Source organism: Pelophylax lessonae, assembly GCF_965119305.1.
Source record: "Pelophylax lessonae genome assembly, chromosome: 10".
NCBI classification, from domain to species: Eukaryota; Metazoa; Chordata; class Amphibia; order Anura; family Ranidae; genus Pelophylax; species Pelophylax lessonae.
The window spans coordinates 34,503,932-34,514,981 of NC_138777.1; the positions used below are offsets into that span (position 1 = coordinate 34,503,932).

The 11,050-nt window shown below is 49.0% G+C and overlaps 1 protein-coding gene across 1 annotated transcript; it reads right to left on the reverse strand.

Moving 5' to 3' along the window:
* Positions 1 to 236: 236 nt before the first annotated feature.
* On the reverse strand, positions 237 to 3,278 carry LOC309565592 (uncharacterized protein; the record flags this gene model as incomplete). The annotated part of the gene is made up of 5 exons (XM_082270545.1): positions 237 to 1,055; positions 1,722 to 2,069; positions 2,199 to 2,260; positions 2,510 to 2,696; positions 2,748 to 3,278. The coding sequence occupies 5 exons, from the start codon at positions 3,276 to 3,278 to the stop codon at positions 237 to 239; spliced, it is 1,947 nt and encodes a 648-aa protein (XP_082126671.1).
* Positions 3,279 to 11,050: the final 7,772 nt, after the last annotated feature.

Here is an 11,050-nt window from a genome sequence, read left to right on the forward strand (position 1 = left end):
GCCCTTGTCCCTGAAGGTGATTAGCTGTCATTGCCCACACAGCCAGTGCAACGGATCTGAAATCTATAGTTATCTTCCCCTTCTTCCTGTAGTGCTTCTGGGATGGATCAGGGGGATTCTGACTGGTTTGTTATGTTGGTAAATGTTAGTATTTTTATGGGGATATGCCCTTGGTGGTGCTGTTACTTTACAGCTTCCTCTCTTTGGTGTTGTTTGAATTGCTGAGCGTGGAGCGCTCAGTATTGATATAGATAGAAGCTGTCTTCAAAGTCTGTGAGGCTGCTTAAGTAGTTAGAGTTGTCTTTGATTAGAGTAATCGTGTACTCTAGCACCTCCTGCACGCTGTCATCTGGGTATCCTTGTATACCAGTGAGGGTGACAGTCTTGTCTGGGCAGACAACCCATTCAGCAGCTTTGACACAGCAGATGGCCTGCAGTGATGGAGGGACAGAGCAGTAATAGTACTCTGTCAGGCAGAGTTTAACAATTGCTTTTGCACATACCATCAGGATATGGTTCTCCTCCACTGTCTGTGCAGTGAGCTCTGCACTGGCCATCCGCTTCATGATAAGATGCTGCAAGAAAAAGTTGGTGGTTGGAGCAATTAGCCGGTAGCTGAGTTTCCTCATGATTAATGCCTCCATAGTCCACATTGTGGTGTTGGTGAAATGTCTGCGACAACCCAGAATTATCTGGTCCAATTCTTCACTATATGTCTCTGATGTTTTTAAGGCAAGTACCATTGAGGTAATGGCCATAATGTTGTAGGTGCGCCTCTCCACCCTGAGGTTAAGTAGGAGCCTGTCCAGGTAGTTTATGGCCAGGCACAGGGACTCCAAGCTCAGGGAGTGCTTTGAGTGGGATTTGATAAGGCAGCGCACCATTTTTCTTCGGTCTTCTTCATCCAGTTCTGTACGACTAAGACAGTTCGCAGGTAGGAAGTAGAGTTCAACACTCCTCTTGCAAGCATAGTTTTCGTTTCCATATTCCATTACATACTGCAGGTCTCTTCTCAGGCTATGGAGGTTATATTGTCCCACACAAGGGTTCATTGAGCATATAGGGGATTCATAGGGCTTCAGCTTTTTGAAAGTAGGTTTAACAGAAGGGGAACTAAACTGGCTAAATGTCCCTCTGTCGTCCATCTTTCTTTTGCTTGGCTGAGTGAACTCCTCTAGTTCAGATGTGAGCTCCTCTTCATCGAAATAGCTTATAGGACTGTTGGTCTGTGAGCTGCTAGAGGTATCGGGCTGAACAGATGTGTCTTCATCGGAATAGGTCACTCGAGGTTTCAGCTGAAGTGTTCCAAGCGGAAGGGACTCCTCTTCATCAGAAAAGCTTACAGGACTGTTAAGCTGTGAGCTACTGGAAGAATCAGACCTACCAGATGTGTCTCCATTGGCAAAGGTCACTCGAGGTTTCGGCTGAAGTTTTAAAAGCGGAAAGGTCACCTCTCCATCAGAAAAGATTTCAGAACTGTTCAGCTCTGAGCTTCTGGCTCCATCAGACTGAACAGATTTGTCTTCAAAGGAAAAAGTCACTGTAGTGCTCAGCTGAGATGTTTCAAGCTGAAAGGACTCCTCTTCATCAGAATAGCTTAGAGGGCTTGTAAGTTGCAAGCTACTAGAAGAATCAGACCTACCAGATGTGTCTCCATTGGCAAAGGTCACTCGAGGTGTCGGCTGAAGTTTCAAAAGCGGAAAGGTCACCTCTCCATCAGAAAAGATTTCAGAACTGTTCAGCTCTGAGCTTCTGGCTCCATCAGACTGAACAGATTTGTCTTTATCGGAATAGGTCGCTCGAGGTTTCAGCTGAAGTGTTCCAAGCGGAAGGGACTCCTCTTCATCAGAATAGCTTACTGGGCTTGTAAGTTGCAAGCTACTGGAAGAATCAGACCTACCAGATGTGTCTCCATTGGCAAAGGTCACTCGAGGTTTCGGTTGAAGTTTTAAAAGCGGAAAGGTCACCTCTCCATCAGAAAAGATTTCAGAACTGTTCAGCTCTGAGCTTCTGGTTCCATCAGACTGAACAGATGTGTCTTCATCGGAATAGGTCGCTCGAGGTTTCAGCTGAAGTGTTCCAAGCGGAAGGGACTCCTCTTCATCAGAAAAGCTTACAGGACTGTTAAGCTGTGAGCTACTGGAAAAATCAGACCTACCAGATGTGTCTCCATTGGCAAAGGTCACTCGAGGTGTCGGCTGAAGTTTTAAAAGCGGAAAGGTCACCTCTCCATCAGAAAAGATTTCGGAACTGTTCAGCTCTGAACTTCTGGCTCCATCAGACTGAACAGATTTGTCTTTATCGGAATAGGTCGCTCGAGGTTTCAGCTGAAGTGTTCCAAGCGGAAGGGACTCCTCTTCATCAGAATAGCTTACAGGGCTTGTAGGTTGCAAGCTACTGGAAGAATCAGACCTACCAGATGTGTCTCCATTGGCAAAGGTCACTCGAGGTTTCGGTTGAAGTTTTAAAAGCGGAAAGGTCACCTCTCCATCAGAAAAGATTTCAGAACTGTTCAGCTCTGAGCTTCTGGCTCCATCAGACTGAACAGATTTGTCTTCAAAGGAAAAAGTCACTGTAGTGCTCAGCTGAGATGTTTCAAGCTGAAAGGACTCCTCTTCATCAGAATAGCTTACAGGGCTTGTAGGTTGCAAGCTACTGGAAGAATCAGATCTACCAGATGTGTCTCCATTGGCAAAGGTCACTCGAGGTTTCGGTTGAAGTTTTAAAAGCGGAAAGGTCACCTCTCCATCAGAAGAGATTTCAGAACTGTTCAGCTCTGAGCTTCTGGTTCCATCAGACTGAACAGATTTGTCTTCAAAGGAATAGGTCATTGTAGTGCTTAGCTGAGATGTTTCAAGCTCTGACCCCTCTTCATCGGAATAGTTTAAAGGACTGTTTAGCTGAGGGCTACTGGCTCCATCAGACTGAACAGATGTGTCTTCTTCGGTATTGGTAATAGGAGTGTTCAGCTGAGGGCTACTGCCTCTCTCAGAATGAACAAACTCCTTTCCATCAGTATAGGTCACTGGAGTGTTCAGCTGAGGTGTTTCCAGCTGAAGGGACTCCTCTGGTTTGCCATTAGTGTCAGTTGGCCTGGCAGCAGAGTTTCCTCCACTAGGCACAATAGGCACATCATGGCAGAGAGAGACATCAGACTGATATCTCTGTTGTTTTCCAGCCACTAAAGGCTTAAAAGTAATTTTTACCTTTGCCTGTGACTTTGGATGATAAGCTGTCTCATCAACACGGGTGCGTTTTTTTCTACAACAGTTTCCCATTTTTTTTGGAAATCACAAAAAAAATCGCAATAAAACCAACTCAACAAGGTTAAGAACTAACAGTGTGCTGCTACTCCTTCGCCTCTCACTGCTGGTTTGATCCGTTGACTCAGCTGCAGGTCTATTTATAGTCTCAGACTCACCAACTGTCACCGCTTGCTTGTTGCCATGGTGACAGTAAACAAAGTGACCTTTGCAGTCAGGCAGTTTTAAGGCTCCCTTTACTATGGGACAGCGGCAGTTAGGGAGTTTCAAGGCTCCCCTGAGTGAGAGGTTTCAAGACTCCCCATACACCTGTAATAACACATGAGGAGCCTTCTAGAAGGGTCAGCTGATTGGTGGGATGAACTTTGTAGGGGTCACTTGACCTCCTGGGCCTTCTGGAACGTTTTGGGGGGGCTATTTAAAGGGGGTTCAGACCCCAAGAGTTTACTCACCTCCGGAGGAATCTCTGTGCTGCTCCTCTCCCTCCCGCCTCAATTTTTGTCATGGCCTGATATTACGTGGTTGGGTCACCTTTTGTTAAAAGGGGGACTTTTGTGTTGTATAAGTTTCCAGCTTGAGTTTTGATGACTGAGCTGATATGGTAATTTAGGTTTATGAGTTATATTTATGGGATGGTTTAAACTTCCTATGTAACGTATGGCTTGAGTCGTAGTGGCTGAGCCATTGTTTAACCACTTAAGCCCCGACCCCTGACCAGGGGTTTTTTTGCGATTTTTTTTTTTTTTTTTTTTTTTACTGCGTGACTTTAACGGACAATTGCGCGGTCGTGCGACGCTGTACCTAAAACAAATTTGACGTCCTTTTTTTCCCCACAAACAGAGCTTTCTTTTGAAGGTATTTGATCACCTGTGCAATTTTTTTATTTTTTTTTTTGATCATGCGCTATAAAACAAAAAAATAGCGTCAATTTTGCAAAAATAACAATATTTTTCACATTTTTTTTATATGAAATTCCCCCCAAAAAATGTAAAAATCAAAATTTTTTAACATTTTCGGCCAATTTGTTTTATGCTACATATGTTTGGTAAAAAAAGTGTATTTTGATTGGTTTGTGCAAAAGGTATCGCGTTTACTAACAAAGGGAAAGATTTTTGTCATTTTTGGTGTTTTTTTTTTTTTTTTAACGAGTAATGGCGGTGATCTGGGATTTTTTTTGCGGGACTGCGACATTGCGGCGGACAGATCGGACCCTTGACTGACATTTTTGACACTTTTGGGGTTACCAGTGACATTACTGCAGTAATCAGTGCTATACATATGCACTGTTACTGTAAAAATGACACTGGCAGGGAAGGGGTTAACTGTATTGGAGAGGGAGGGGTTAAGTGTGTCCTAGGGGCGTGTTTCTTACTGTGATGGGACATGGAGACTAGTGTAAAAACAGAGATCAACGGTCTTACATAGTAGAACCGTCTGATCTCCATTTTTACACAGGGGAGAATGACAGGCGGCTTTGTTTACATTAGCCGCCTGCCTTTCTCCCTTCCCGGTGAATGATCGCGAGTGACCGGCGGACATCGGGTCCGCCGGTCACACGCACTGACTTCTTAGGGAACGAGCCGTGGCGGGCGTGTGCCTCAGCGGGCGCGTGCCTCAGCGGGCGTGCGCTCGCCCGCTATTGACTCACAAGCCGGTGACAGGCTAGTGACGTATATATACATCACTTTGCCTGGCTGGGGCTGACCGCCGCAGTACATGTACTTGCGGCGGTCGGCAAGTGGTTAAGTGATAACAATTTAAACTTCAAATAATATTGTTTCAATTTAGAATTTTGAATAAAGTGTTTTTATTAAAACCAATAAAAAAAATGGCCGTGGCCCAAGTTTACTCCCAGAAGGTTGTTTTTGGTGTTTATTAATTTAGTTAAAATACCAATAAAACTCCAATACTGTAGTCTCTGATGGTTTATCTGTATACTGGTGACATTTTTAAAAAGCCTCATGCTTTCTCTCATAGCGATTTTCTTATGATGTCTGTGAATGGAAGCTGAATTTCTGTAATTTGTGATAGAATTAGGAAGCATTAGAAGTTGTTTTTCTTTTTTTGCTGCCTAACATTTGGGAAACTTTTCTTGTGTGCGGTGGAGTCACTGGAGCAGAAAATAAGGAAAAATCTCTCCAATGGGAACACAGGTATCAATAAAAACACAGCAAAAGCTCTAACCCATTCTGATTCTATCCAATGATTCTAACCCTGTTAAAGTGTAACTCCAGACAGATATAATAAACAATGCAAAGTTAAGGGCCATACACACTATAAGATTTTCTGAAGACTTTTTCCTTCAGATTTACCTTTCTATGTAGTGTAAGGGCCTGCCAGATTGCAGACAAATTGAAAGTGTTTAGGTTTGACCTCATATTATATGGTTTTGGTAAATCTAAAGGAAAAAGTCTTCAGAAAATCTTATAGTGTGTATGGCCCTTTATGCCGTTACAAGGTTTGTTATTTTAAATGCAGCCAGAGTTAAAGTGGACATGACATTGCTAAAGTAAAAACAATGCTTACCTGCAGCACCTTGTGGTATCTGTAGCCCCACGCTTTATCATTGTATGCCAATGAATGTTAGCTGTTAGCTTTAATGGGCAGAGACGCTGGCATTTGACAGGTGTAATGACAACGAGTGGATGGGGCTTGATCTCAACTTGGTCCTAGAAGCCAGGAGACTTTTTCTTTTTAACCACTTCAGGACCAGGCCTGTTTCTGACACTTGTTGTTTACAAGTTAAAATCAGTATTTTTTACTAGAAAATTACTTAGAACCCCCAAACACGTTTTTTTTGGCAAGAGACTATAGAGATTAAAATGGAGATGGTTGCAATACTTTGTCACACTGTATTTGCGCTCGGGTCTTAAAAACGCATTTTCTCTTACGTCCTCGGACAGTCGCCGCCCCCTTCCAAGTCCTCACCAATGGGTATTGACCTTTGCTCCGTAGGAGTAGCTAGGCAACAAGAATTGTTAATACAAAAGCTTTTAGCATAGACACACCCCTAGGGGCTGTCCCCTCAGTCAATACCTCCCTGCACCAGCATTCCCAACTCAGTTTGATCTTGCCTAGCTTATGAGTAGCTGGCTTTCCTGTGCTGGGGCTCAGTCTCAGCCTTCTACCCTTTATTTGATTTTATTTCAAGTATTTTTCTCTTTTCCTTGCTAGCTGTTATTTTGTCAGCCTTAGTTTAGGGATCTTCTGATGAAGAATCATCATGCGGAGCTGGGTCTCGGACTGGCCGCCCTGGATCCCAGGGCTGAGAGCCAGATGGATCCCCAGCCTGCCAGCTTAGGTTTTACCCTGGCACATTGGCCCTGTTCGCTGCAGGGATACTGCCTGTGAGGTGGCTACCTCACTGGACGCCATGACTGCGGTCCACAAGCGTCATGGCTGCGGCACTCCCTGTCTGCCCTGATAGCGGTTTGTCGCTGGAGACGGCTCCCCATGCCATCTGGAACGGTAAGCACCTTCTGTGTGGGGACCTTCTGTATGGGTGTCAGTCTGTGGCTGTGTATTACCCTCCATGTCCCTGTCAGATCCCTGTGTGGCTGCACTGCCTGTGGGCTGCGGGGGGGGGGGGGGGGGGTATCCTGCTCTGCTGTTTATTATGCTCTGGGTGCAGTTTGGTGTGCAGACATGTGTGTGTGCGGCGGTCGCTGCGGCGATCCGCCATTTTTTCTTTGCCTGAATACTGTGACCGGCCCTGTCCCTATGCAGCGCCGTGTTTTGGCGCCATTCGCCGCCATTTTGGCCGGCGGTACTCATCCATGCACATGGCGGCGCCATTTTATTGTAGCCTTCTCCCCCGGCCGAGCGGCCATTTTGCCGGAGCCTTCAATAGGCTATATCAGTCAGCCAGCATTGCATCACTTCCTCTTTCTCTGGGAACAGCGATCGGTGGCAGCAGTCTGGTGTGCTCTCTCCAGGTTTTTACCTTCTTGTCCTGTCATTCCTTGCTCAGTATTGTCTATCCCTGCAGGGTCAGTGCATACAGCAGTGTGCGGTGGGCTGCGCTCGCCGTGGTATTAAAGGGCCAGTACCTTTATTACTTTTCTGTACTGGGGCATGGATTCTCAGGATAGCAAGTTTCCCCCCGCCCTGGTGGGGGACCAGGGGGCTGCTGCACCCCCCGAGGGGGCCGATCTGACCACTGTAGTGGCTTCCTTAGTGTCTCAGGTGCAGATGCTGATGGCTGAACGATCCGCAAAAAGGGCCAGGTTATCCATTTCCTCTGATTCAGAGGGCGATGTGGCTGCTGTGGCTGGCGTACCCTTCTCGGGGTCCCGCTCATCTTTGGACCTTATGGGGTCCGAGGGGGAGGCTGAGGTGGAGGGGGTTGATGTTTCTCCCCCTGGCTCGCCTGAAGAGCTTGCACTCATGAATGAGCTGATTGCTTCCATAAATGATACCTTGCACCTGGAGGATGAGCCTACTCCTCCTGCTAGGGTGTCTTCTTTTGGAACACAGAGGACTCGCAAATCAGCGCAGGTTTTTCCCTGCCCTGCTGAATTTCACCATACGGTTAATGAACAGTGGCGCAATTTAAAGAAGCCCTTTACTGTGCCAAATAAGTTTAAACTTCTTTATCCGTTTGCGCCTTCCACCGACGAGCGTTGGTGTGTGGCGCCTCCGGTGGATCACGCGGTAGCCGTTTTGAACAAAGCTACTGCGGTGCCTTCTGAGGATACCCCGGTTTTTCCGGGACCCTACGAACAGGAGAATAGAGTCTCTTGCCCGTCATGCCTATATGGTGGCTGGTTCTATGCTGAAGCCTATTTTTGCTTCCATTATGGCGGCACAGGCTGTTGCTGATTGGACCAAGATGCTCAGGCGCACCTTGGTGGCTGATTCCACTTCACCTACCACGTTGACTATGGTGGACCAGATCCATCAGGGTGTCATGTACTTGTGCGATGCGGACTTGAATTTAGCTCCCTTGGCTGTGCGCCTGTCCAGCGTGGCGATACTGAATCGTTGTCTGATTTGGCTGAAGAATTGGTCGGTCGACCAATCTTCTCGCAAGACGCTGGCGGATTTTCCCTACGCGGGGTCTCGCCTTTTTGGCGAGGCTTTGGATACCCTGATAAAAGGGGTTACGGGGGGCAAGAGTACTCTCCTGCCCCAGTCTCACAAGCATAAGTCTTTCCGTGGCAAGCGGAATTCCTCGTCTAGGCCCCCTCAGGGGTCCTTTCGTGCCTTTCGGTCGCAGTCCAAGGGCAAGCCCTTCAAAGGCCAAGGCTCCCAGAAGAAGCCGTCGGCGGGAAAGCAGAAGTCCGGCCAGTCCGGTTCGGCTTCCCATACCACTTCTGCCTGAAGGGGCGCCCTCACCCGTTTCTGGGGTGGGGGGACGTCTGCGCGGTTTCCTACAACCTTGGCTGGCCCGCATTTGGGACAGATGGGTTCAGGAAATCATTCGATCTGGTTACAAGATCGAATTTCTCTCTCGGCCGGCGGGCAGATTTTTCCCCTCAAATCTTCAGCTGTCTCCAGAGCGCTTGCAGGATTTGCACCTGGCGGTGCGGGACCTGCGGGCCCAGGGGGTGGTGGTCCCGGTGCCTCATCGGGACAGATTTCGGGGGTTTTACTCCAATCTGTTCACTGTGCCCAGAAAGGAGGGCAAGGTGCGTCCGATTCTGGACTTAAAGGCTCTGAACCGCTTTGTACGGGTTCGCAAGTTTCACATGGAATCCCTGCGCTCAGTGGTGGCTGCCCTGAGTCCGGGGGAATTCATGGCCTCCATCGATCTGAAGGATGCGTACCTACACATCCCCATTTTCGAGGGTCACCAGAGGTACCTTCGATTCGCCATTGCGGAGGATCACTACCAATTCGTGGCGTTACCTTTCGGTCTCGCTTCGGCTCCGCGGGTTTTTACCAAAGTGCTGGCGCCGGTTCTGGCCCTGTTGCGAGCACAGGGCATTGCTGTCTTGGGGTATATGGACGATATCCTGATACGGTCAAACGCCAGTCAGAGCCTGGTGACCGACCTGTCCGCCATGATGCGGACACTGCAGGAGTTCGGTTGGACTATAAACGTTCCGAAGTCGACTCTGTGTCCTTTGGTTCGTCTTCCCTACCTGGGAATGATTCTGGACTCTGTCCAAGCGAAGGTCTTCCTGCCGGAGGACAAGCTTCAGACTCTTCAGGACGAGGTCAGGTCCCTCAGGGACAACCGGCACTCGTCTCTCCGGACATGCATGAGATGTCTAGGTTTAATGGTCTCGTCTTTCGAGGCGATCCCCTTTGCCCAGTTTCACACGCGGGGTCTCCAAGCGGAGATTCTGGCCGAGAGGGACGGGCGGCCGCAATCCCTGGAACTGCGGATCTCGTTGAGCCACGACACCAGAAGGGATCTTCTGTGGTGGCTCCAGTCCCCGGCGGTGTTGGGGGGCAAGTCTTTTCGTCCATTATCGTGGACGGTGCTCACCACGGATGCCAGCCTGTCGGGCTGGGGTGGTGTTCTGGGCGTTCTGTCCGCCCAGGGATCTTGGTCGGAGGAGGAGTCCTCCCTTCCGATCAACATTCTGGAATTGAGAGCGATAAAGTTTTGCCTTCTGAGATGGACGGACCGGCTTCGGGGCCGTCCAGTTCGGGTTCAGACGGACAATGCCACCGCGGTGGCCTACATCAACCACCAAGGGGGCACCAGGAGTGCCCGAGCGGCTCGGGAAGTAGCCGACATTGTCTTGGGCCGAGACACACGTCCCGGCGATAACTGTAGTTCACATTCCGGGGGTGGAGATCTGGCGGGCGGATTATCTGAGTCGCCAGACCCTGGACCAGGGAGAATGGTCCCTTCACCCGGATGTCTTCCAGATGTTGTGCGCGAAGTGGGGTTCCCCGGATGTGGACCTGTTCGCGTCTCGTCTGAACAACAAGGTGGAAAGGTTCGTGGCAAGGACGCGCGATTCTCGGGCAGACGCCTCAGACGCGTTAGTGGCGCCCTGGCATCAGTATCGTCTGATGTATGCCTTTCCACCGATTCATCTGCTGTCCAGGCTTCTTCGCAGGTTAGCCTCGGAACCGCACACAGTGATTCTGGTGGCGCCGGACTGGCCTCGCCGGTCTTGGTACGCAGACCTCGTAAATCTGGCAGTCGACGCTGCGTGGCGTCTGCCACTTCGAGAAGACCTCCTGTCTCAAGGGCCGATATTCCATCCTGCTTTACAGTCGCTGGCTTTAACGGCCTGGCTGTTGAAAGCCAGGTCCTGAAGGATAGGGGTCTCTCCCCTGAGGTCATTCCCACTTTGATCAAGGCTAGAAAAGCCTCTTCGGGGAAGATTTACTACCGTACTTGGAAGGCATATTTTGCCTGGTGTGAGTCCAGGGGGTATTCCCCTCGCTCATACTCGGTGTCGAGAATGTTGGATTTCCTTCAAATGGGAGTGGACCAGCGTTTGGCGTTGGCCACGATTAAGGGTCAGATTTCTGCGCTGGCCGTTCTCTTTCAACGCCCTGTGGCGTCTAATTCATTGGTTAGCACCTTTGTTCAGGGGGTGCGACATTTGGCTCCTCCTAGGAGGGACCCTTTACCTCCATGGGACTTGAACTTGGTTCTGTCCGTGTTGCAACAGGCTCCCTTTGAAAAGATCAGGGAGATCTCGTTGTCTCTGTTATCCAAGAAGGTTGCCTTTTTGGTGGCGATCACTTTGGCTCGCAGGGTGTCGGAGCTGGCGGCTTTGTCCTGCAACTCTCCCTACCTGGTGGTCCACAAGGATAAGGTGGTCCTGCGGCCTAACCCATCTTTTCTTCCGAAAAGGATTTCGGAATTTCACCTG